Source organism: Panthera pardus, unplaced genomic scaffold (genome assembly GCF_024362965.1).
Source record: "Panthera pardus isolate Hobbes unplaced genomic scaffold, ASM2436296v1 HiC_scaffold_12, whole genome shotgun sequence".
In the NCBI taxonomy this organism is placed as follows: domain Eukaryota; kingdom Metazoa; phylum Chordata; class Mammalia; order Carnivora; family Felidae; genus Panthera; species Panthera pardus.
This window is the reverse complement of record NW_026526677.1, coordinates 41,173,254-41,201,158: the sequence shown is the minus strand read 5'-3', so window position 1 is coordinate 41,201,158 and position 27,905 is coordinate 41,173,254. Positions and strand designations below refer to the sequence as shown.

Here is a 27,905-nt window from a genome sequence, read left to right as displayed (position 1 = left end):
TTCAGGAACTGTTCATTTTACCTTTTAGAAACTAACAAAAGGAAAAGAAATGAGTTCCAGCTAGCCTTGACCAATTTGGACTCAACCACCAAGCCAACACCTGTGCAGATGGGTCATAAGCTAACAGTTACCTCTGCCTCATTATAACATTAAGATCTTTGCTCAAAAAGGGTCCCAAGCTTCATAACATAACACACAATGTACATATAGGCATATCTTCTAAGTACACACGTGTGACCTTATACCCACCTCTATTTGCGATGATAAAGGTCCCCTTATGAACATTCATCCTAAACCTTAAATAAAAAGAACCCGCTCACCCCTTCTTGGGGATCACAGCTTTGGAAATTATTCTGTGATCTCTTTATCTGCTGCAAATAAAGATTACTTTGTGAGACAGCTCCACCTGGTGTAGTCTCTACCCATAACTTACCAAGGAGCAAATTCACATTAGTTTGCTTACACAGGCAGGAGTGATTTCATCAGTGCCTTTGAGATCTCATGTTAAATATGGTGACGTTCAGCCTAGCATAAGGTCAGCATGGAAGACATGAGAACATACAGAGTAAAGCTACCAGTTACAGTTTCAATAGTAAGATTTTAATTTTATAGTTCAATTCGTTCCAACAGGGACACTTTCAATAATAAAACGAGCACCAAACTGGAAAGGGTGTAACTCTTCTCAATAACGCTACATCCTGTGTTTTATCAGTAAAAGTCACTTAAGGAAAAAATACAAAATGTGAGACAAGGCCAATGCTTTAGAGCCAAGAAGATTCTGCAATAAATTGGGAACGGGCTATACCAGAAGAGAGGTTTAAAGAGCTGGCTTTGCAGAGGAGGCTGGGAAGATGGCAGAGTAAGAGGATCCTAACCTCACTTCATCCCACAAATAACACTAGATTAATAGTCACATTAGCGTAAATAACCCAGAAAAAAACCTGAAGATTGGTAAAAAGCTGGCTTTGTTATTCCTGATATTTTCTGAAAACTTATTAAAAATTCTATTTTCAGTAACTAAAATAATGCAAACTGAATGCTTCCCTAAGTGTACCTGGCTGATTCTCTGAATATATTTAATTCAGGAGCACTATAAAGAATGATAAAAGTATGTGAGGGAAATCATGTATAGCAGTCTGTATCCAATCAGAAGTTCTTAAGCTCCCTCTATCTTAATTTTAAAAATGTGAATTCACTCAAGCAAATCATTTTCTGAAATTCAACCACTGGAATTATGCTGAAAATAGAGAATTTTGCTAATGTACTTTCATCAAAATGTTACATTTTTATCTTCATACTTACAACTTTGAAGAAAAACTGAACTGTAACAAAGCTAAATTAAAAACTGCCTTTGAATTGTTACTGACAATCTGGCATGTAAGTGACACAATTAAGAGTCACAGAATGGCTAAGATGTGTTTTCATACTGTAGCAAACACCACAGACTATCAAAAAGCCTTTCACATCTCCCTTCTCTTCTTGCCTTTCTCTCTTGTACAGATCTTAGGAAAAAAAAGTATGTACTTGATTTCAAATACATGCAGAATGGCCTTGCAACACAGTTCTGGCCATGGAGGGCTGTCCTTTAGTCTTATAACCCCCTTAACCACAAGACAATGAATACAAACACAAAGGCCTACACAGCAGACCACGTGGAGAGGAAAAAGAATCAGGATCCCTGAGTCAAATAAATCAGGTCTAGACTGCCCACCTCTGGATTTCTTATTGCATTAGAAACATAAAAGCTATCAGATTAAGTTGTTACAATAGGGTTTTCTATAGTGCAGCTGAATGTACTTTAGTGGATACAAATACAAATTTCTCACATAAAAATCAAATTAAGAGGTATGAAGAAAATCTTCACCAACTCCTCAATCTAAAAAGAACCTCAGTGATAAGCTTGTATTTTTGTTTTCTTTACCTGAAGAGGGCAAATAAACACAAAACCATACATAAAAGGGAGGCGGGGATTTGATGGCAGAGGAAACTCCTGATTCCAATGCCAAATGAAAGTGAGATAAGACTGGAGCAGGGAGAAGAGCATGAGTATAGCACCAGACAATAAGGGTCCAACAGGCTTTACCTAACATCTCCTATATGTCAATATCAACTGTCAGTGAAGAAAATAAAGTTCATTTATTGGGCAAAGGAAACTTAATTCAGTTATTAAGTCTGAACTTTCAAACTTGGGAAGCTTTCCTCCAGGTCATCAGCAAGAGTTTTATCAACTTCATGTAGAATTTTGAGAAAGTCTTGTATCTGTGAGTCAAACAAAAGAACCAAATAAATGGAAGTAGAAGAAAAGGTGGTTTACGATACTGATTGGTGACTATAAAAATAATAAAAATGTTCTACCCGTGGTTTCTAAACAGTCCAAAGGAAAACAAATGTTGACAAATCCCCAGATGACAATAAAGACTATTACAGTCATTCTCAGTTCTCTGAAACATCAAAGAAGGGACGAGCTCATACCACTTTGTTTTATTCTTGAAATTCTTGAATGTTTATACTCCCAATGCTTCCCCTTTAGGGTCCACTACTGGAGTTTTATCCTCTTCCTTGCTGACATGGCCTCTCCCTCCCACATTCCATACTACATTTTCCTAAAAAAATTCCTATTTTGAAATTGCCTCTAATGGTAGCAAATGTGATATAATTTGAAGAATGATAAAAACCTACTGACCATTCTCACCTAAGAATCTTATCTTTAATATATATGCTTACTTCATAACAGTGAGGGGTCCAATAAATTCAGGGCTGACTCCATTCTCTTAAAATTAGAATAGCTATTCAGGCTAGTCCCGTGAATTACCCAGCAGTCATTTATCTGACAAGGGCACTAAGTCATGTGAATTGCAGGCACGATCTTTTTTGACAATGGTCTCAGGGATCAAGCACTTACATAGAAACATTTAGTAATCCTCTAAAACTCAGCCACCTATACACTTATTCATACTCACCACAGGACTATAAAAAGGAAGAAGGTTTTTAAACGCACAGGAACACTTCTGTTTGCTTAACCGGCCCTCCTTTACTCCCTGAGCCACAGTCTCCTAAAACAAACAAAAAAAGATTTGGCAAAAAAGAAAAACCTCTTTAAATTTTTTTTTAATGTTTCTTTTTGAGAGATGTGGGTGGGGGGGCAGGTAGGGCAGAGAGAGAGAGAGAGACAGAGAGAGAGAGAGAGAGAGAGAGAGAGAGAGAGAGACACACACAGAACTCCAGGCTCTGAGCTGTCACGATGTAGAGCTTGAACTCACGAACTATGAGAGCGTGACCTGAACCGAAGTTGGAGGCTTAAACTGACTAAGCCACCCAAAGCCCCAGAAGAGGAAAATTTCTAAAGCTTTATCTGATTAATAAATATAAATCAGTATATATAATTCCGTACTGATCCTATGGGCATTTCAGATGTCCCAAACTGAACCCAGCATCATCCCCCCCTTATGTAAACCCAAACACTATTTCACTGTAATCCTATTTTAGGGAAGACCACCACCCACCCACCCTGCTGCACAAAGCAGTAACCTGGGATACAGCCAAGATTTTTCCTCCTTCTTTATTGCTGACCCATCCTCCTAAGAGTTTAATTCTACTCTACCAAATCTCTCTCATCCCATCCTTCCTTCTTCATCCACACTTTCACTGTTTAGGCTCTCAATATTTTTCAGATTACTCTTAAAGGTTACCACCCATAAGAGCCTGTTGGTCTGTAGGTCTCCAGTTCTAATCCTCTCTCTTGCTTTTGGGGTAATCTTTCTAAAAAACAGATCATATCACTTGATCCTTAAAACCGAACTCTCCAGTAGCTCCTCAGTTTCCTCAAGATTAAATCCATATTCCATGAAGTACAACACATAAGAATTTTCATGACATATCCTGGTTTATTCTCAGTCCACCTTCCTTCTACATTCCTGCCACTTAAAAAAAAATCCCTCTAAAAACAAAATCACATTGGGGCGCCTGGGTGGCTCAGTCGGTTAAGTGTCCGACTTCGGCTCAGGTCACGATCTCACAGTCTGTGAGTTCGAGCCCCGCGTCGGGCTCTGGGCTGATGGCTCAGAGCCTGGAGCCTGCTTCCGATTCTGTGTCTCCCTCTCTCTCTGCCCCTCCCCCATTCATGCTCTGTCTCTGTCTCAAAAATAAATAAAAACGTTAAAAAAAAAAAAATTAAAAAAATCACATAAAAGTGACAGTAAACAATGGGAAAAATACTTGCAATGAATATGCAAAAGACATATTATTGCCCAAGGAGTTTATGTAAATAATCAAAACAGATAAATCTATAAAGTAGGAAACACAAATAATACACAAATACATGGAAAGATGTTCACCTTCACTAAAAAAAAAAAAATGCAAGTCAAAATAAGGCATAATTTCTCACCCACTGAACTTTAATATAAAAATTGTAATACCCAATAGTAATAATCATGTAAACCCAGCATTTTCATATGAAAGCATTTGGTAGTATGTAGTCATTAAGCCTCAGTCATCTTCACTTTAAAAATGCTAAGCCCAGTAATCTGACTTCTGAAAATCTATGCCAAACTAATAACCCAAATCTGGAAAAGGAAGCAGGATAGTTGACACCCCGCACACCCCCCTCCAAAAAAAAAAATTACCAGAATAACAGAAACTTCTTTTAAGAAATATTCTTCTTAAAAAAATTCAACGAATATGAATATATTCTAAATGGTTATATTTATATTTTTTCTAAGATACATGGAAAGAAAGTATGCCCAAAGGAATAATATGCTAACAATCCTGAGCATATTCAGGAAGAATACTCCTTAAAACAAGTTTGCAGTAAATTTTGAAAACTGGCTTTTTGGCAAACTGGGCATTAAATAAACTGGCTTTTGGTAAAATGTCTGTCAGTAAATTTAGAGTCTGGAAAAGGGCTCACAGTGCTTGCTTCAGCAGCATATATACTAAAATTGGAAAAGAGCTCATAATATAATGTTTGGTGTAAACAGCAGTCTATAAAAAGTCTACATACTGGTTAAAAGCATGTGAAAAACACATATATAAATATACCAAACTACATCAGTTCCTGGGTTATAATTATAAACTTACACTGATAAGTTTTTTCTCTATTTTCCCAAACTTATATAACATAATTATACTTTTATATTAAAAAAATACTACAGTAATAATAAGGTTTGAAGCATTAAGCAACCCACACTTTCTTTTGCTGATGAAACCATCAGTATTTCTTTCCTACCTTTGTTAAAACCTGAAAAATATTAGAAAGAAATTCACATGAAATATCCTTTAAGATTTTCAAGTGGAAATCATCTTGGGTTAAATCAGACTTTTTCGTTTCTTCTGTGTTAGAGTCTACTGAGTTTTCTGGCTTCTTCTGACAATGTTCCATGTTTTGTAAGACACGAATCAAGCTGTCAATTAGAGGAAGATCTAGTGTACAAAAGAGGCATGGAATTAGCCAGTTAAATCTGGTCTCTCCTCCTTGTGTTGATTCATTCATTCATTCAAAAGTACTGAGAGTACTCATCAAAATAAAAAGCTTCTGCACAGTGAAGGAAACAATCAGCAAAACTAAAAGGCAACCCACGGAATGGGAGAAGATATTTGCAAATGACATATCAGATAAAGGGTTAGTATCCAAAATCTATAAAGAACTTATCAAACTCAACACCCAAATAGCAAATAATCGAGTAAAGAAATGGGCTAAAGACATGATAGACACTTCTGCAAAGAAGACATCCAGATGGCCAACCGACACATGAAAAAATGCTCAACATCATTCATCATCAGGGAAATACAAATCAAAACCACAATGAGATACCACCTGACACCTGTCAGAATGGCTAACATTAACAACTCAGGCAACAACAGATGTTGGCGAGGATGCAGAGAAAGAGGATCTCTTTTGCACTGCTGGTGGGAATGTAAGCTGGTGCAACCACTCTGGAAAACAGTATGGAGGTTTCTCAAAAAACTAAAAATAGAACTACCCTGCGACCCAGCAATTGCACTACTAGGCATTTATCCACGGGATACAGGTGTGCTGTTTAGAAGAGACACATGCACCCCAATGTTTATAGCAGCACTGTCAACAATAGCCAAAGTATGGAAAGAGTCCAAATGTCCATTGATGGATGAATGGATAAAGAAGATGTGGTATATATACACAATGGAGTATTACTCGGCAATAAAAAAAAGAATGAAATCTTGCTGTTTGCAGCTACGTGGATGGAACTGGAGAGTATTATGCTAAGTGAAATTAGTCAGTCAGAGAAAGACAAAAGTCATATGACTTCACTCATATGAGGACTTTAAGAGACAAAACAGGTGAACATAAGGAAAGGGAAACAAAAATAATATAAAAACAGGGAGGGGGACAAAACAGAAGAGATTCATAAACATGGAGAACAAAGTGAGGGATGCTGGAGGGGTTGTGGGAGGGGGATGAGCTAAACGGGTAAGGGGCATTAAGGAATCTACTCCTGAAATCATTGTTTCACTATATGCTAATTTGGATGTAAATTTTAAAAAATAAAAAATTTTACCAAAAAATAAAAAGAAATAAGTAAAAGAAAAAAAAAGTACTGACAGTACTGTACTGTAAGTAAGTACTATGAGTACTGTAAGTTAAGTACAACTTACTAGTTACTAGATATTTTATTTCAGGTGCTACAGATATGGTGGCAAACAAGATCTTTCAGGCCATAGCCTTCAAGAGGCTCTCAAATAAACTAATGAATAAAACAGATCATTTCAACTTTGGGTGAGTTCTAGGAAGAAAATTAAAAGAGAATATAATAAAGCAGCCAGCAGAGGAGGCTCTTTGAGGGGAGAACTAATAGAGAAGCATCAAGGTAAAGAGCCCAGGAAAACATATCAGGTAGAGGAAACAGTAAGTGCAAAAGCCCCAAAGAGGAAACGGTCTGAGGAACTAAAAGGCCATTATGGCTCAAGCCAAGTGAGCAAGGGGGAAGGAGGGCACAAAACAAATTTCAACAGTTGGGCAACAGTCCTATCATGCAGTGCCTTTGGAGGCCATAGAGAAAAAGAATTTGAATTTTCAACTTTATCATTAAAATCCTAAACAAAGCTTTAGGATGTTTCTTTTAGTATGTTCTTTTAGTATGTTCTTTTAGTATGTTTCTTTAAGTTAAATTTCAAAAAGATTATGATTTCTTCAAAAACTGAATAATCATTTAAATTAGCCTACAGTAAAAACTGAATACAGGGGCACCTGGGTGGCTCGGTCAGTTAAGCATCTGACTTTGGCTCAGGTCATGATCTTACAGTTCATGAGTTCAAGCCCCGCATTGGACTCTGTGCTGACAACTCACAGCCTAGAGCCTTCAGATTCTGTGTGTGTCTCTCTCTCTGCCCCTCCACTGCTCACACTCTTTCTCTCTCTCTCTCTCAAAAATGAATAAACTTTGAAAAAAAAAATTTTTTTAATGAATATAAAAAATAAAACTAGGGGTGCCTGGGTGGCTTAGGCTTAGAGAGAGAGCATTCTCTCTCTCAAAAATAAATAAAAAGCATTAAAAAAATAAATAAAAATTAAAAATTAAAAAAAAAGATTTGTTTTTGTAACTTGTCAAATTCAGTGTTAAACAAGAATAATAGTCAAAAACATTCTGAAAAATAAGGATGAAAGGAGACTAGCCCTACTCGGCATTAAAACGTAAAGTTTTAATAATTTAAAAACTATAGCTACTGATACATGAATAGAGCAATAGAAGGGAATAAAACATATAGGGAAACTCAGAACACAGTAAATGACAAAATTTCAAATCAGTGTGGATAAACCAGATTATTCACTAAATGATGCTGAGATAACAGAATAGCAATCTGGAAAAAAGCTGAAGCCATACCTCACATGTAACAAGTGATTAGATTCTAAATGGATCATGAATTTAATTGTAGTCATAAAAAAAAAAAAATCACTCTGTGAAAAACCATTCGTTTACATAGGAAAATATTCATATTATACTTCTAAATTTAAAAAGTTGCCTAAAAAGCAGGACTTAAAAATATATATGCATGTGAGTATATAGTAATTATCTCTGGATGGTGGGATTATAAGCACTATGCTTCCTTTTATAAATTTTGCAAATTTTTTTGTAGTGAACATGTCATATTTTTATAATCAGGGGAATAAAAGTACTAACACAAACAAACAAACCAAATGAACAATAATCCCAAGCCGGGGCTCTAAAATCTAACAGACTAGAATTTACTCTAGTGAACAAAAATGCTACTTACCTTCTTCTATCTTTAGATACTCCTGTTCAGCCTGTGAAGCAAAGATGGCAGACAACACTGAATAAACAGAGGCTAGCACAGTTTTCTGTTCTTGAAGTATGATGGGTGGGTCATCAGATTGGCAAAATTCATGGCAGACCAGGTCAAAAAGTAAATTCCAAGTGTCTTTTCCAGTAGCAGAACACTGTACTTAATAGAAATGATAAAAAAAAAAGTAGTTATATAAAAACAAAACAATTCAATGAGTAATTCCTGTGCTTCCCTATAAAACACCTTACCAATAGCTTGAATTCCATCATCCACTGTGGTAAGCAGCTGTAAGACATGCATGTAAACATCGAGCCCCTCTAGATTTTCAGAACTAAATTCAAAAAACAAAAACACTGAATCAACAACTCTGTGGGACTGCAATCATTCATTCATTCAACAAATACTTATCACTCTGTACTAGTCATTGCCCAGGTGCTAAGGATAAAACAAGAAAAGGGCGAAGTCTTGGTGCTCACCAGAACTTACATGTTAATGGCAAAAACAGTCAAAAAACAAAGAGATACTATGGAATATAATCAACACTCGAGAATGAGAAGTAAAAATTCCTTTTGGCCCTGTCCCACAAAAGCAACAATGCAGAAACCTTTGAGGTGATACTTTATCATTCCGGTTTACTTAAATAATCAGGATGAAAAATGACTGAAACTTTTATAGAATGAACGATAGGCCCACTGCAGCAAGCAAGCATCAACAGTAACAATGTCCTCCAAACTTCAGAGGACTCCCCTAGCTCCCTTAGCTGAGAATACTAAAAGCACGTAAGTATAATTTTTGTGATCAACAGTTTGGATTCCTGGAAGCTCACAATCTTAGTTCTTCAAATGATTAAGTGAAAATATAGTGAACAATAAAAAAAAAGGCTCATATTTAAGTACCTACTACTTTCAGGCACTATGTTAGCAGATGGGAAAACAGAGACGTGTAAAACATTGTATCTTCACAAAGTTTACAGTCTAAAGAAAAGAAGATAATTAAAGGAGCAATCATGATAAAATGATAGGACTGTAACACTAAAGTAAGTCTAAGGTACCAGAGAACCACATGGCAAGCAGTATTAACTAAGTTTAGAGAGTTGAGAAAGGCATCTTAAGAGAAATGATATTTATGGGGCGCCTGGGTGGCTCAGTTGGTTGAGCATCTGACTTCGACTCAGGTCATGATCTCACAGTTCGGGAGTTCGAGCTCCGCGTCAGGCTCTGTGCTGACAGCTCAGAGCCTGGAGCCTGCTTCCGATTCTGTGTATCCCTCTCTCTCTGCCCTTCCCCCCGCTCATGCTCTGTCTCTCTCTCAAAAATAAAAAATAAACATTAAAAAAAAGAGAGAGAGAAATGATATTTAAGCACAGACATGAAGGAGGAATGTTTGAGGTAAAAGAGACATGGTACGCAAAGGCTTGAAGGCCAAGAGAGGTTGGTTCCCTTGAGGAAAGAAACTTCACATGGTTGAAACACACAGAACAAGTAATAAGGATGGGGAGGCACTGCAGAGCCTTGTAAGCCATGCTTGTTAAAAACCTGGACCTTGGAGCACCTGGGTGGCTCAGTCAGTTGAACATCTGACTCTTGATTTCAGCTCAGGTTATGATCCCAGGTGTGTCGATCAAGCCCCTCATCAGGCTCCATGCTAAATGTGGACCCTGCTTACGATTTTCTCTCTCTCTACCCCTCTCCCTGCCCCCCCCCCCCACTCCTCCCCAACTTGCTCAAGCATTTGCATGCTCTCTATATAAAAAAAAAAAATTTGGACCTCATCCTAAGGAAGACAATGGAAGAGTTTGAAGACATCTCACGAGTGAGATGATGAGTATGTGTATTGGAAAGATGGTTCTAGAGTCTAGGCTTGGAAGGAGCAGCCTTGAGGTAGGGAACTCAGGTGAGAGAATGCCATAGGTGTCTAGCTGAGAGACAGTGGCCTGAACTATGACTGTAAGAAAACACGGGTAGATCATAAAGACATGGTGTTGAACAAAAGAACTAAGACTCAAAAGAATACATACAGTATAGTTTTTTTCACAAGAAACTCAGAGCCAAAATATATGGAATAATAAAACTATAGAGTAAAGCAAAGAAATAATTGCTGACAAAGTCCAGAAAGTAGTCATTTCTAAGTGAGAAAGAGAATTGGGATTTGGAAGGGACACACAGGGGCCACGGAGATGAGGCCCTGTTTTCTGTAAACGTAAGTGTTTGCTTCGTAATTATTCATTAAGTATAAATTTGTTTTTATAGGCTTTCTTGTATATACACCATACTTCACAATGAAAGTGTTGAAAAAATTAAATAAAAACTCTACTTTGATATTTGACATTGAGAATAGTGAGGAAGCAGGTTTGGAGAAAAGATGTTAAGTTTAATCCACCTGGATAAAGGACATAAAAGACTTTAGGTGGGTTATTAACCACCAACGTTATACGACTGAACATTAAGCAGATCAATTCACAAGTTAATTTTCTAGTGACTAGCAAGAAACAGTTTCAATGACCTACAACACCTAGTAATCACTCCTGGCAAGACATCAGAGCCCAAAATTCAGTCACATATCTAAGACTGACATATAAACGTAAGAAGCAAGAAAACAAATGCCGTCTGACGTTAACTGAAAAAGTTGTTAAATGTTTAATGGAAAATAAAACACCAGAAAATCTTTCCTATATGACTTAAATTACACAAAATTACAGAAGATTTTAAGACCATAACCATAATTAATGCTGGAAAATAGCCTATAGCTAACTAATATTAGAATAGGTACTTTGCAACCATTATGATTCTTAAAAAGAGCAAACACAGGGTTACCACAAATATTAGTAGTGAATCCAACCTGACAAAAACTGATGGGGTGCTATTCATCCTGTCAAAAAGAAACTAAAACTTACATCTATGGATATTTCCAGCAATTGGATTTTCCCAAAACATTTTGCGCAAAAAGCTCGCTTACCGTACTTGTTTGGCAGCTTCAAGTACACAGGGCACAATTTTAAACACTGGCTGCTCTTCAGCATCTTCCTGGGGTTGGTCCAGAGGCTGAACAGCCCCATTTCTAATCCATTCCAACATTAGCTTCTCGTCCAAATCAAAAAGTTTGTCCACAACTTCCCCTATTTTCACCAGCAAGTCAACTGCAGACGATAAAATAGTTATTGAAATGAGAAGCAAAATTTTAAAAGCAGTAAGGTTAGGGGTGCCTGGGTGGCTCAGTTGGTCAAGTGTCCGACTTCGGCTCAGGTCATGATCTCGTAGCTCGTGGGTTTGAAACCCTCAATGGGATCTGTGCTGACAGTTCAGAGCCTGGAGCCTGCTTCAAATTCTGTGTCTCTGTCTCTCTGCACCTCCCCTGCTCACACTCTGTCTCTCTTTTTCTCTCAAAAGCAAATAAACATAAAAAAAAAAAAATTAAAAAGCAGTAAGATTAACCAACAATCCTAAAGCTATTCCAAGAAAACCAAATCTTACCAAAGTATTACTTATTAAGGGAGATTTATTCACCTCCTTTGTTTAAATTTGTCTTCCTTTTTTTGTTTTTTTGAGTGAGACAGAGAAGGCTCAAGTGAGCAAGAGACAGAGAATCACACAAGGGCCACAGAGAGACAGAGAGAGAGAGAGAGAGAGAGAGAGAGAGAGAGAAGCAGGGTTCACCCAAAGCGGGGCTTGAGCTCATCCTAAGTGGGGCTCAAGCTCACCTGATGTGGGGCTCAAGCTCACCTGATGTGGGGCTCGAACTCACAAACTGTGAGATCATGACCTGAGCCAAAGTCAGCTCAGCTTAATGATGGAGCCACCCAGGTGACCTCTTCCTTCATTTTTAAATGGGGGACTGATCAGTATCCTGGCAGCTTAAGAAGAAATTTTGTATCTTGAATCGAAATACTTTTTCACCTGACACTAGATGTATTTTTTTAAGCAACCTCCAGAAATAGTTACATGGCTTCCTAACAATTAAATAGAACCAAAAATTTTTCCAAGATTACATGGTGACTTACCATTTGTTGAACTTGACATAATGAAACAAATACTATCATAAATAGCTGGATATTCCCGGATTCTTTCAACCCAGACACTGGCCACTTCTGTCTGGGAAAGACAAGTAAGCAACAACCTACAAAATAAATGTGAACTTAGTATCTATTTTGAAAAACATTAAAGGAAATTCAAGAATGAAGAATTAACTCTATTGTCCAAGATTCCTGTATGAATGAGCATATAGAATACATAGAAAGAAGAAAGCATACCGGCTTGTTTCCAGCAGAGTAGGAGGGTCTGAATCATACAAACAGTGCAGTAACACCTGTCTATAAAAACAAAAAAGTTAACCCAATATGCATCATTTCTCTCATTTCAAATATCAAGGTAGGGTTTTCATTTAATTTTTTTCAACATTTTCATTGTGTAGTACATATAAAAAAAGGCCTACAAATACAAATTTATACTTAATGAATAATTACAAAGCAAACACTTATGTTTACAGAAAACAGAACAGTGTCTCATCTCCATGGCTCCTGTGTGTCCCTTCCAAATCCCAATTCTCTTTCTCACTTAGAAATGACTACTTTCTGGACTTTTTCAGCAATTATTTCTTTGCTTTACTCTATAGTTTTATTATTCCATATATTTTGGCTTTAAGTTTTTTGTGAAAAAAATTATACTATATATATTCTTTTGAGTCTAGTTCTTTTGTTCAACACCATGTCTTTAAGATCTACCCATGTTTTCCTACAGCGATCGTTCTTTGATTCACTGCTGCAGAACATTCCATCATATGAATATAAAACAATTTATGTTTCTAGCCTACTACTGATGGATATATGGATTAATTCCACTTAGAGCCACTTCAAGCAATGCTCCTGTAACACTTCTCCTCTGATGTACATGTGCACGGTTTATCCTACCATATACACGAGTGGGATTGCTTGGTCACAACATCTGCGTTGCTTATCTTCCAACTTGACTAAATAATGCCCAACTGTTCTAAAGTGGCTGAACAAATTTATATCCTATCACCAAAGTAAATTGTTTCATATTATTTTTAACATGACTCATTCTTAGTTTTTTTTTTTGAGAGAGAGACAGAGTGTGAGTGGGGGAGGGGCAGAGAGAGAGGGAGACACAGGATCCGAAGAAAACTCCAGGCTCTGAGCCGTCAGCAGAGTCCAATGCAGGGCTTGAATTCATGGACCACGAGATCATGACCTGAGCCTGAGCCACCAAGGTGCCCTACGTGTCCTCAGATTTTTGATAGGAACCACTAGAGACCAAATATAATCCTAGGTCATTCACTCCATGAATGATTGTTAAATTACTGAGGGAGGAATAAATACCTTAACCTAGGATCTTTTTTTTTTTTTTAATGTTTACTTATTTTTGAGAGAGAGAGAGAGAGAGAGAGAGAGAGAGAGAGAGAACGCGCGCAAGCGGGGGAGGGGCTGAGAGAGGGAGACACAGAATCTAAAGCAGGATCCAGGCTCTGAGCTGTCAGCACATAGCCCAATGCAGGGTTCGAACTCACGAATTATGAGATTGTGACCTGAGCCGAGGTCAGATGCTTAACCAACTGAGCCACCCAGGAGCCCCTTAAACAAGGATCTTAAAGTCATTCCACACCTAGAAGAGGTAGTCAGCTCTATTTTAGAGACCCAGGTACTTAAATCCTGTGATAAAGCCTCACAGCCCTAGCTGACAATAACCATCCAGAACACTTATCTATTATGAATTTCTTTAAAATTCTGATTTAACAGCCATGAACCCTCTGCCTAGAAAATATATACACTCACAACATTTAGTATATAATTCTAGAGTATTCTCAGACCTCTTAAAGTAACCACTAGGGTTTCCACCACTAAAAAACCCTCTGCCTAAAACTTTCCTGCACAGGAAAGAGAACTAGCCTCCAAGCAAAAGTAAGAAAGCCTTTGAATCACAGAGGCTGCGCTGTATTCTCTAGTCTACTGGTAAATCCCGTTCCCCAATCTTAAGAGTTCTCAGGGTCACCCTGGTCAGTAAATTTAGTTTTTCCAGACCGGCTCTCTGGGCCCTTGGATTCCCTAAGCCTAACTTGTTTGAGACTCTGGTCAGGTGCCCCATCACCAAGCTTTGCCCTGCTGGGTCTTATCCGGTCAGGCTTACCCTCTGCTGATTGTTTAGATCCTTTTACTACCAATAAACAGGCCTAAATCCTCAATCAGCCAACAAACACTGTGGAAGCCCCTAGCTACCATCAATATATGAAGTTCCTAGATACTATTCATCAGGAGAAAGGAAGCACTACATTTCATACAATTTTCCTATATCTCCTATGTATTAGGATTTCTTAAGAGATATGAAATATTAATTTATTTTGTAAAAACATAGTTCTTATATAATAAAACTTACCCAAGATTTTTATCACTGCTGATGGACACACATATCTCTTGGAAACAGGCCATATTACCTAAAATTCCCACACAGATTTCCTGCCAAATTAAACGTCACAGGTCACAATGGCTCTAAGATGAAAGACACATACAAAAATAATAACTTGAAAAAAACTTTCACTGAGACAAGTTTGGGGGGAGAAGAGGTAGCATATAGAAATATATATACTGCCTGCACCCTAATCTTGACAAGTTTACAGTATTTGACAAGAAAAAGAAAGATCAAAGGCAGCCACAAGTTATGGAAGAAGAAATCTTATGGATGAACTGAGTGTTCAATGATTAGTAGGATTCAGACATGCAAAGAAGAAGAAAGACATTCAGACAAGGGTTGGAAAAGATCAGCAAAGGCAGGGAGGGAGTAATGCACATGGCTCATACACTGAATACCAAGGGAGCAGCCTGGCTGTTGCACAAAATTGAAGAATAGCACGAGATAAATAAATACAGCAGGTAAAAAGGATCAGGATTAAGGGACCTGAATGCCATGTTGGAAGAGGTTAGATTTAATCTAGGAAGCTATCTGGATCCATAAAGACCTTCAAGGAGGGGAGCAGCATTCTGTAATGTTATTTTAGGAAGATTATTTTGGCAGCAAAATGCATAATGCATGATAGTGAAAATATATTAAAGGAAGTTAATAATCTCAGTAATAACTGCCAATGTTTACTTAGCATTTACTATGCCCAGGTACTACTCCAAGCACTTTCCATATACAATTTCATATAATAATTTATGAGACAGGTACTATTATCCCTATTTTTCAGACAAGGGAACTAAACCACAGAGAAATTAAGCAACTTGTCAGGATCCCCAACGAGGCAACAGCAGAGTTCCAGAGGCTGAGCGTTTATCAACTATGCCATACTGCATCTCAGTAATCAAGATGCAACATGAGGGTGATGCTGGAAGGCATGGAAAGGGATGAAGCTGAGAAGACTCAAGGTGGAAAGCAAAATAATCTGATGGGAGACAAAGGGAGAAGGCAGTTGAACATGAATCTTAGGTTTCAAGTTTCTCATTTCCCCAGTGGGAGATACTGATCCCCCTGACAGGAAAACTGGAAAAGAAGTGTTGGAAAAGACACAATGAGTTTAGTTAGGATAGTGTTTCCAAACTTACTGGAACATAAGAATCATTTGGGCAGGCAGCGTGTTAAAAATACAGATTTCTGAGTCCCATCTCAGAGCTACAGAATCAGAATCTCCAGGGTAGGGTCTAGGAGGCTACTGTTTGCAAAACACAACACGTAAATTTTATGACCGGGTAAGTGTGTTAATCACTGAGTTACAACATGCGGGACTCTGGACAGGAAAATGCAGCATGCGAGCAGAGAACGCCTGAAGAAAGTTGAAGATGTGGCACCAGAAGTCAGAAGGAATGTCACAGCTTTGATCCCACAGGCACAGATTCACAACTTAAAGATTGTAAAGTGTGGATAAGCTCACTAAGGAAATGAATTCAAAGAGGATGAGGGTTCTGGGTCTACACCTTAGAAGAAGTCCACACTCTGTAGGAAGAAAGAAAAGTCAGTAAAAGTGACAGAGAAGTGACTGAAAAGGTCAGAGACTAGAAGAATGAGGTGGCACCAATGCTCCAGGAAGGGAAAGTTTCAATAAAACGACGGCTGTCACATGTTGGGAAAAGATTAAAAGAGAATAGGGTCAGCAAAGAAACATAAATTTCCCTTACAAACTAAAGAGAGAATAACTGAACTTCCAATCAAAGACCAAGTTTCTCAGTTTTGGCTGCTAACTGGAATCAGCTTGAGGGAAATTTAAAAGCTGTGTGGAGTCTCACACTTGGAGATTCTGTTTTAACTGATCTGGGTAGGGCCTAACTCGGGATTTTTTAAAAGGTCCCAAGGGCAAAGCTTCTCAAATGTGGGCCCTGGTCCAGAGCAATAGTATCATCTGGGAACTTACTAGAAACCCTCGATTCTACCACAAACTTGATGGATCCGAAACTCTGGAGGTGGGCCCAGTAATCAGTGGTTCTGGAACATGCCAAACTTTGAGAGCCTGTGTTCTAGATGATTCTAACATATGGCCAAGTCAGAGGACCACTGCAGTAGGTAGGGTGTGACTCACAGACATATATAATGATATGACTAATTCCCGAAAGGTGCCATTACTGACATTAGCTTATTTTCTTTAAGTACTAATCATGAGTCAATGTATTTAAATTAGAATGATCCAGGAGAAAATCATGTAACTGTCAAATCTTTGTTAATTAATTTCTTGGGTCATTATATTAATGACCCAAGAAAAAGACAGTTCATCAGTTCATTAGGCCCCAATTCAGGTAAACACTGCCCTAAATAAAATCTGAATTCAGCATTCAATTTGTAAAAATATACTACAGACTTCGCCATACTTTCAAAAAAAGAGAGGCAAAGAAATAGAGTGGTTATACTGAAGTCAAGCGGCCTAGGCTCACACCCCAGCTTTCCCAGCTGTATGGCCCTGGAAAAATTAACCAGAGACTTAGTTCTTTTATTTATAAAGTGAAGATAAGTTCCTATCTCATAGAGTAGTAAAACCAAATACCCAGTGAACAGCAGTTATTCATAAGCATAATTACTTAATACTTCCTAATCACCCATGATATGCATAGCATATGGCAACCTAAATGACACAAGAACACAACATAAAAGACGAAAGGAGAAGCACAGATAATTCTTTTGAGGAGTTGACCAGCAGCAATGGCCACTGAGAGCTTACTTATTTAGGAAGGCTTAGATGAAAAGAACCCCTGGGATAACAGATGTGAATACTGAGAGGGGATGGACGGTGTATAAAGGGAGGCATGGAGATGGTGATGACCACAGTAAGCTGAGACAAGGAGTAGACAGGCCTTGCTAAATTAGAAGGACCATCTGTAGGGTAGATTTTATGCTGGAAAGATGAATTAGATTCAGATTATGGAAAAGTCCTCAGTGTCAGGCTAAGTTCAGAATGAAGGTTTTTAAGAATGGAGGATTTTATTTATAAAAAAGAGCAATCAACAGAAATGGGAGGTCCAGGCAATGTTCCCTGTTCTGCCACATATTAGCAACATAACTTCGGTTATGCCTGATTTCCATAGCTGTTAAATGAAAGTACTGATCTCCCTGATCCAACCGAAATCTAAAGATTTGACTCTAATAATTTCAAACAGCATATTACCTAGTGCCAGGCAATGTTCAATAAAAATCTGTAGACTGATTTGTGGCCAGTAAGAAAATTAAAGACTATCTTTTTTTTTTTTTTTTTTTACAAAGTTAATTTTTTGGTTCTTAAACCTGATTCCTGATTTACTGATTTTTTTTTAATGTTTATTTATTTTTGAGAGAGAGAGAGAGAGCACATGCACAGGAGGGGCAGACAGAGAGGGAGACACAGAATCCAAAGCAGGTTCCAGGCTCTGAGCTGTCAGCACAGCAGAGCCCCACGCGGGGCTCGAACCCACGAACCGTGAAATCATGACCTGAGCTGAAGTTGGACACTTAACTGACTAAACCACCCAGGCGTCCCTAAAGACTATCTTTCTATCTTTCTAGCACTTCTACGGTTACTGCTCCAAAGAGGAAGCTTTCAAAATGTACATACTTACTCTTAATCGAGGACATCTGGATTTGGCCAATACTCCCATAAATATGTCAGGGGCATTAAATTCTTGGAGAAATAAAGCCACATCCTGAAAATTAAAAAATGCGTATTACTTTGGATGCTGAATAGTCCTTTTTAAATCCCATAGTACAGACAAACATAAAAAAAACAATAATTCTATGTGTAACTCCTTTGAGGCTCAAGGAAAAAAGCCATAGGTTAGGAACCGTATCATTATGCAAAAGTAACGTTCAAGAGTCTTTGTGCTATCTGGTCCCAAGGCAATGGAAAAAATCCATAAACAAATCTAAACTGTGATAGTCTAGGGGATTGTCTTCTTTTTCTGCCCTAAATGTATTTACCTTAATGATCTTTCTATCTACCAGCAATGTTCATTAACTCATTCAAACACATTTGCTGGTTGCCAGGTATCTTGATAGATGGTGAGGTAAGGAAAAAGAGTAAAACTCATTAACTAGTGTCTTCTAAGAGCTTAAAACACAATGGGGGAAACAGGTAAAAACTCCTACTGGGTCATGCTCCAAATGAGAATTTGTGTTTTCAAAATTCTCAACAGAAAATAATTCTGATCACGACGTAACTACTACACCTTCATACCTCCTTCCTAGAGTCTGCCCAGGCCACACTGCCTAGAGGGACACACCATACCGGTGAATGAACCTGGAGTGGACATGTGACCCAATCTTGCATGTTCCAAGACTGAATCAGCTTGCTGTGGATGTCTGTGTTGCACAATATTTAAATAAAATTAAGTTTCTGGTGGTCTATTGCCTTAGATTTTCACCAAACTTGAAGTGTATATTTGCGATAGCTTAACTTAAAACCCAGGCTATGGTGAAAAAGCTCTTCAAAGGGCTTGGAGGCACCTCAAAGAGAGAGGCAGTAATCCTTCATAGCAGCTGAAACCAAGGTAACCTGCATGACTGTTGACTGGAAGCGACATCCTATAATTATTAAGAGAGCACAGTCAGAGAAAACAGTATTTTCAAAGACACACTCCAAACTGAAAGTCACAGCAACAGATGCTCCCCACTCTAAGTGTTTAAAGTGCTGTTTGTCACGTGGCCAACTCTTAGGGCATGCAGGGACTGATTTATTTAATGACAGTTAATAATTCCTAGGGTAGCAAAGAGTTAGGTGACCTAACAATATCAACAGCAATAATAATAATAATAATGGCAATTTACATTTATTGAGCAACTTGTAAATACCAAGTACAGTGAAGTGGTTTGCACACTATCTCATTTAATTCTCAAAACCCTATGAAGTAGTCGTTATTATTGGCCCCATTCCACTAATAAACAGGTTTTATAAGGTTAAGCAACCTGCCCAAGGTTAAACAATCAGTAGAACAGATCCAGAAGAACAGAATCCAGATGAGTGTGACTGCCATACTCTTAACCAGCACACCAATGCTACCTCCCAGCTATTCATTCATTCACTCTTCACCAAGTATTTACTGAAAAACACAAGTAACAGGCACTATTTGAGGCTCTGGGGGACACAACAGTGAACAAGCTAGATAAGTTCCCAGTCTCATGGAGTTTTTATTCTAGAAAGATAAATAAACAATAAACACATAAACAACTGAACTACATAATTTCTAAGTGCTACAAATAAGATTAACAAGATAGTATGTGCTAGAAGCCAACATGGGAGAGGACTACTTCAGATGTATCAGAGAAAAGTACCTCTAAAGAGGTGACATTAAGCTTTTAAGAAAAGGAACTTAATCTATCAGAGGACACAAAGGCCAAATAACAAGGTAAGTGTTATACAACAGAGTGAACAGGTTTCATGAGAGCCCAGAAGAGACGAATTCTGTTTGGAGTGTCTGTGGAGGTGTCACAGAGAGGTGACATTTAGGCTGGGTCATATAAGATGAGAAAGATTTTGCTGGCTGGAGGCCATTCCAGGCAGACAGTGGCATGAACAGAGCATGAACACATGAAAACACAGAAAGCATCTGCAAGTCTCTGGTCCTGCTCAAACACTAATGGTAGGGGATAAGGCTGTGACACTGGAAGGACTTTATACCAGTTATTGGTGGACAGCTCAGTTCTCTAGCAGTGCTTCAAGAGCTATCCTAAGAAGGTGAAAAGGAGGCCAAGAACATGACCCTCCCTTCCACCAACAATCTTTTCCAAAGAGCAGCTCTGTTTTACCTATTATGTATTTGAGGATTTTGCATTAAGATTTTATTTTAAAAAATGGGTTCTAGCTCTTAAAAAAATATTTTTTTAAAATCATAGCTTCTCAATAATTGTAGAGCAAGTAGAAAAAAAGACTTGACCAATACTCTCAACCAACTTGATCCAACTGACATTTATAGTACACTCTACCCTGCAACAGCAAAATACACATTCGTTTTAAGTGAACATGGAACATTTACCAAGATAGATCACATTTTGAGCTATAAAACAAGTCTAAATATATTTTTAAAAAGACGCAGAGTGTTCACTGACTCCAGTAACAGATAAATAACTGAAAACCCCCAAATATTTGAAATCTAGACAATGTACTGCTAAATAACTCAGCAGCTGAAGAAGAATTAAAGGAAAGTTAGAACTAAACTAAATGAAGAGGAAACCCCAACATATCAGAATCTGTGGGATACTGCCAAAGCAATAGTTAGAGGAAAATTTATAGTGTTATACACCTATATTAAAAAAGAAGAATGGTCTCAAATCAAATGACCTCAGCTTCCACCTTGAGAAATTAAAAAAGAACAACAAATTAAACCAGAGTAAATAGAGGAAAATAAAAAAGGGCAAATTAGTAATCAATGAAATAGAAGACAGGAAAGCAACAGAGAAAATCAACAAAACAAAGCCTTTAGGGAAATCAATAAATTAAACTTCCAGCCAGAATGATGAGGGGAAAAAGACAGAAGACACAAATTACTAAGATCAGGAATGAAGAGAGGTGCCATCACTACAGATGCTACAGATAATTAAATGACAATAACATAATACTTTGAACAACTTTACACCAATAAACTTGACAACTTAGATAAAATGGATAAATTCCCTGAAGAACATAAACTACCAAAGTAACCTGAATAGCCTTATACCTATTTAAAGGAATTGAATTTAAAATCTTTCCTACAATATACTAAAAACCACTAAATGGTGAATTTTATGGTAGTGAGTTATATCTTAATGAAACTGTTGTTTAAAAAAAAAAAAACTTATTTTTTTAAAAGTAGTAAATATACAAAACTGAAAGTAAACAAACAACAAAAAACAAAAACTCCAAGCTGAGATGACTTCACTGGTGAATTCCACCAAATATTTAAGGAAGAAATACTTTTAATTCTGCACAAACTCTTTCTGGAAAACGAAGAGGGAAAAGTTCCCACTCCATGAGGACAGCATTACCTTGGTACCAAAACCAGACAATGACAAGAAAACGAGTATCTCTCATGAAGATAGATAAACGTTCTAAGCAAGATTTTAGCACCTTGAAAATCAATCAACTCAGTACACCATATTAACAAACTAAAAAGAAAAACTACGTGATCATCTCAACTGACTCATCAAAAGTGTAACACAATACATAATCCATTCCTGATAAAGACTCTAGGCATACTAGGGAAAGAAGGGGACTTTCTTAATCTGTAACTACATCATACTTAGTGGTGGAAGACCAGGTGTTCTGCCACCATATTAGGAACAAGAAGATGCCCCCCTTACCACTTCTAGTCAACTTCATACTGGAGCTTCTGGCCAGAGTAAATGTAAGAAAAAGAAATAAAAGCAATTCAAATTGAAAAAGTAGTAAAACTTCTCTTCATAAATGAAAACCAGCTGCAGGATATGACACACAAAATCAACCATATTTCTATATACCAGCAATGAACAGATATTGAAATTTTTAAAAATACCATTTACAATAGTATCCAAAAATATGAAATACTTAGGAATAAATTTGAGAAAAGATGTGACATACCTATACACGAAAAACTATAAAACTTTGCTGAAATTAGAGAGAACCTAAATAAATGGAAAGATATACCTGTTCAATTTATCAATCCTTCCCCCAAATGATCTATAAATTCAACACAATCTCAGCCAAAATCCTAGCAGGCATTTTGTAGAAACTGACAAACTGATTCTAAAATTAGTATGGTGGGCGCCTAGATGGCTCAGTCCTCCTCCAAATTCGGCTCAGGTCATGATCTCATGGTTCTTGAGTTCAAGCCCCACGTCAGGTTCTGTGCTGACAGCTTAGAGCCTGGAGCCTGCTTTAGATTCTCTCTCTCTCTCTCTCTCTCTCTCTCTCTCTCTCTCTGCCTCTCCCTCACACTTGCGTGTGCACTCAGGCGCTCTCCCTTTCTCTTTCTCTCTCAAAATAAATAAACATTTAAAAAAATTTTTTTAGTAAAAGGCGAAAGATTTATGCAATTTGAAGAGAAACCAGAGCATAAAAAAAAAATTTTTTTTAAATAGTAAAATTAGTATGGAAATACAAAGGACCCAGGACAACCACAACAACTCTGAGAAAGAACAAAGTTGGAAGATTAACACTACCTGATTTCAAGATTGATTATAAATCAACAAAAATCAAAACAATCAAAACAGAATTAAGACAGACAAATAGATCAATGAAACAGAAGAGTGCATCCAAAAATAGGCTCACATGTACATACAGATAACTGATTTTTGACAAAGGTACAAAGGCAATTCAGTGGGGAAAGGACGGTCTTTTTAAAAAATGAGCTCGACGGGGCGCCTGGGTGGCGCAGTCGGTTAAGCGTCCGACTTCAGCCAGGTCACGATCTTGCGGTCCGTGAGTTCGAGCCCCGCGTCAGGCTCTGGGCTGATGGCTCGGAGCCTGGAGCCTGTTTCCGATTCTGTGTCTCCCTCTCTCTCTGCCCCTCCCCCGTTCATGCTCTCTCTCTGTCCCAAAAATAAATAAAAAACGTTGAAAAAAAAAAAATTAAAAAAAAAAAAAATGAGCTCGAACAACTGGTCATCCATATGCAAAGAAAGTAAACTTCAATCCATACTTTGCATCACATGCAAAAATTAACTCAAAATGGATCACAGACCTACCAGTAAAACCTAAAGTTATAAAACTTTTAGAAAAAAATAAAAACAACTAAGAAAACAACACAAAGAGTGGGCAAAAGAGTCAAACAGGCACCAAAAGATACACAGACTGCAGATAAACACATGAAAATATTGTCAACATTATTAGTAATTAGCGAAATCCAAATCACAATCACAATGAGAATCACTACACACTTACTAGAATGGCTAAAATCAAAAGACTGACATCAAGTGTTGGTGAGGAAGAGGAGAATGTGAAACTGTATCTCATACACTGCTTATGATAATGTAAAATATAAAAACCACTTTGTAAAATACACATTTTTTTACACACTCTGTAAAAAACACAATTCAGACTTTCTTAAAAAGTTAAACATACACCTACCATACGACTCATATTACTCTAGATATTTAGCCGAGAGGAAGGAAAACACATGTCCATAACATACTTATACACAAAAATTCAGCTTTAACTATAATAAACTACAAACAACTCAAATATCCATCAACCGAGAAATAAATGAATAAATCATGATATTACATAAAATGAAATAACACTCAGCAATAAAAAAATAAACTACTGAAAGACACAAAATGCATGAATCTTAAAACAATGATGCTGAGTGAAAGAGCCAGACCCCTCCAACAAAAGGGGTCCCATTTATGTACCACTAGAAAATGCAAATTGCTCTGAAGTGAGAATGACTATCAGTGGTTGCCCAGAGAGGGTGGAGGCTGGGAAGGGCAAGAAGAAGGGATTACAAAGAGACAAAGAAACTTTTGGGGGTGAGAGTATGTTCTCTCTTTTTTTTTTTATTTAAAAAAAATTTTTTTAATGTTTATTTATTTTTGAGACAGAGACAGACACAGCATGAACGGCGGATGGTCAGAGAGAGGGAGACACAGAATCTGAAGCACGCTTCAGGCTCCGAGCTGTCAGCACAGAGCCCGACGCGGGGCTCGAACTCACGGACTGTGAGATCATGACCTGAACCGCGGTTGGATGCTCAACCAAGTGAGCCACCCAGGCGCCCCTAGATATGTCTCTTTCTTAATTACAGTGATGGCTTCATGCATGTATACACATCAAAATTTTTCAAATTATGCACTTTAAATATGAACAATTTCTGTACATCAATTACACCTCAAGAATACACACTTTTTTTGGTGTCAATTATACCTCAATAAGAATGTATCAAAAAAACAGCTGAAGATAACAAACAGCCATGGACAATTTTTAAGACAGAACACAATTAAATCTGTGTTTAGGAAAAAGAGAGCTTTCATGGCAATGTGGAGGACAGAGGGAAGTAAAAAGACCAGAACAAGGATTTTAATCAGGAAGCTAGTGGAAAAGTCCAAATAATTAAGTGAGAGATTATGTATGTCAATCTCTTTTCGCCTCTTTTTTTTTTTAGTGTTTGTTTATTTTTAGAGCGTGTGTACATGGGCAGAGAGAGAGGGAGACAAAGAATCCCAAGTAGGCTCTGCGCTGTCAGCACAGAGCCCAGCTTAGGGATGGATCCCACAAACTGCAAGATCATGACCTGAGCCAAAATGAAGAGTCAGACGCTAAACCAACTGAGTCACCCAGGCAACCCTCACCTCTTTTCTTACCTGTAAGATAAGGGTACTACCTGTATCACAGGGTTATTGTGAAAAACAAATGGAATAATACATATGAAAATGCCACTGAGCTACAGAGTACAATGCAAATGTTAAAATGTTATTTTGCAATTTATACACACATGGTTCCCTCTTGTCCCCTTCTAATTTAATTATGGTACATCAGTGGTCTCCTACACAAGGTCAGCATTCTCTTTACATAGATAAGTATCAGAACTTTCCTGCACTACAAGCATTCCTGCATTCATGAGAACTATATATTTAGCCCCAATCTAGTGACAGCTCAGACCCTCTACCCTCCCAAGACAAAAGTTTAGCATTTACAGCTCATTCCCTGTACCATATGACTACAGACACTAAAGTGTTTCCCCAGAGACTTAAGGACTGAAACTTAAAAAAAAAAAAAAATCCATTCACCATCTCCTTCCCCAACAGTCTTTTCGGTTTCATTTCCAACCCCATACCTCATCCATGGACATATCCCAGACTCTGCAAATTTCATTCTCCATTTCTTCATCGAGCTCCATCTGTTGCTCCTCCTCGTCTGAGCTGGATTTGGTGTTTTCAGGGCTAACCATCTTCAACACAAAGGAAGAAATGACATGGATAAAAGCTGCCCGTAGTACTCATCAAGTAATATTATCCTATAATCACTCACAAGTCACAAAGGCACTGTCCTCAAAGTATCTTCTCTTGCAGAAACCTTGTTTAAAAAAAATCACTACCTGGGGCACCTGGGTGGCTCAGTCGGCTAAGCGTCTGACTTTGGCTCAGGTCACGATCTCACGGTTCATGGGTTCGAGCCTCGCATTGGGATCTGTGCTGACGGCTCAGAGCCTGGAGCCTGTTTCAGATTCTGTGTCTCCCTCTCTCTCTGCCCCTCCCCCACTTGCGCTTTTAAAAATTTTTAAAAATTACTACCTTGGGTAGACCAACGTTCATCTAACATTCGTGGAGTAAATACTGTTACGAGGCACTGGGGTAGAAATACACAAATGAATAAATTTAAGCCCTTGCTTTCAAGCAGTTTAGGCCCTAGAGAGGAAAACACATGTAAACTAATAATCACAGCAAAAGACTATGGGAGTCAAGTGAATTGTGGGCAGAGTTGTGAAAGCAAAACAATGGACCAATGACCTATGCCTGGAGAGTTTGGGCAAACTTCTCCTAGGAGGTAATCTTTAAGCTAAACCTCTGAGGGAGAACAGGAGTTTGTTTGTGAAGAGGGGGGAAAAGAACATACCTAAGAAAGTGCAAGAGTTCAGAAACGGCCTGGCAATGTTTGGGGAATGGTGAGTAGTTGAGTGTGTTATGGGCAGATGTGTCTGGGAAGGTTGCAAAGCTGTATTGCAAGCTAAGAAATATGCATTCTTCTCCTGCAGGCAAAGGAAACTAAAAGGAGTTCCCAAAAACATTTTGGTTTTTTTTTTTTCTTTGGTTGGTTTGTTTAAGGACGATTATTCTGGCATCTACACAGAAGATGCACTGGTGAGGACAGAGACTGGAAGTAAAGAAGTCAGTGAAACGTGGGAGAAGAAAGTTCACATGTACTGAGAGCTTCTACAAGCCAAACACTATGGTGAGCATTCTGTGCCCACGATAATCTTATTTATCCTACACAATAACGCTATATACAATAACAAAGGTATTTTCATCCCACTTTATAGAAATTGAGAAAGAAACCGAGGCTCTGAACGGTTAGGTGACTTGCCCAAAACAGGTGCCGAAGCCACGCTATTGGTATCAGAGCTGAAGGACTTCCAAATCACCATTTACTCTTCTACAACAAACGTCCACGAAATAAATTGGGCCCTAGGCTTCAGAAACGACACTGGGAATGGAGAGCAAAAACACGAGCAATGTATGTACGTGATCAGACATTTTCGGAGAATTTGTAAAAGTAAAATATTTTAACCGTAGGCATTCTAGTCTCCCTGTCACTTATCTCCCGTTGTGTTGAGAGGTACTGGGAAAGGCTCCCGAAGTTTTAGGGTCCGCAGAGGCGGCCAGGACTCTAAGCGCGAGGCCCCGAGAAGGGTCGTCGGGGTGGGGGAGGGGGATGGCGGCTCCCTGGGCCCGAGGGGGCTGCCAGAGGCGTGGACGAAGGGCTGGGGCAAAGGGAGGGAGCCCACGCGAGGCGAGACGTTCCACACCTGAATGAGTCCACTGAGGACACCGAAGAGCCAGTGCTTGCTGTAGACCGTGCTCCCTATGCAGTCTCCCCCAGCACCCTCCTCCTCCTCCTCATCCCGACTGGGCAGCGGCGGCGAAGGGTTGCGATCCATGACTTCACCGCCACTCGTTCTGAGGAGCCGCGCCGGAAGCCGCCGGAGGAGGCGATAGGCCTGCTGGCGCCAGAGGGCCCGGCACGCCCGGTGCGGCTCCCGCTACAGCGCCCTCTGCTGCCCGGAGCCCTGCCGGCCTGAGTACCTGCTCTGTGCCCACAGGCTTGGGAGCCCAGATGACTTAATCTCCAACGACCCCTCCCTTTCTGGGACCCAACCGCGGTCGTATTCATAACTGTTATTTGCCAGTTTCAGCGGACCAGATATTCCACCTCCCCAGGAGCTCTTAGCCAGATTGGAAGGGACAGGCAATGGGGGACAGCGGTCTCTGGTACAGACATGAATCTTGAAGCTGTCGTAGACCCCCTGATCTCTGGGCACCGTTGACATTCTTAAAGACATCAGGCGCTCATTCTTCTCCCAGGTGTGGTTGGAATCCTGGGAAAGATATAAGTTACCAGGAAGATCGCCAACACTACAACTCCATGTATTTTCAGTTCGTGTTTCTATTTAGTTCGATGGTATTCAACCTCAGACCCAATGCTACTACCCCCACCCTGCAATAAATATTTTCCCATATCTACTTTACTTTGATGAAAGACGTTTATAGATGATATTATCTACCTCA

The 27,905-nt window shown here is 38.6% G+C and overlaps 1 protein-coding gene across 1 annotated transcript; it reads right to left on the bottom strand.

Annotated features, from left to right (window-relative positions):
* Positions 1 to 578: 578 nt before the first annotated feature.
* On the bottom strand, positions 579 to 27,324 carry SAAL1 (serum amyloid A like 1). Its single transcript, XM_019456467.2, has 12 exons — positions 27,146 to 27,324; positions 25,457 to 25,570; positions 18,296 to 18,379; positions 14,661 to 14,740; positions 12,524 to 12,583; positions 12,275 to 12,390; positions 11,233 to 11,413; positions 8,526 to 8,608; positions 8,248 to 8,436; positions 5,225 to 5,418; positions 2,961 to 3,053; positions 579 to 2,259 (listed from the first exon to the last, which is right to left on the bottom strand). Exons 1-12 carry the CDS (start codon positions 27,275 to 27,277, stop codon positions 2,167 to 2,169), a joined length of 1,419 nt encoding a protein of 472 aa, XP_019312012.2. The 5' UTR covers positions 27,278 to 27,324; the 3' UTR covers positions 579 to 2,166.
* Positions 27,325 to 27,905: the final 581 nt, after the last annotated feature.

What these genes read in the sequence shown, in the direction of transcription:
- SAAL1 (XM_019456467.2), bottom strand. Translation starts at nt 27,277, where the DNA reads ATGGATCGCAACCCTTCGCCGCCGCTGCCCAGTCGGGATGAGGAGGAG. An exon ending in GGGATATGTCCATGGATGAG is followed by an intron (nt 18,380 to 25,456) that starts GTATGGGGTTGG and finishes TTTAATTTTCAG; the next exon opens with GATGTGGCTTTATTTCTCCA. An exon ending in GAAGCTGCCAAACAAGTACG is followed by an intron (nt 8,609 to 11,232) that starts GTAAGCGAGCTT and finishes TTTTGAATTTAG; the next exon opens with TTCTGAAAATCTAGAGGGGC.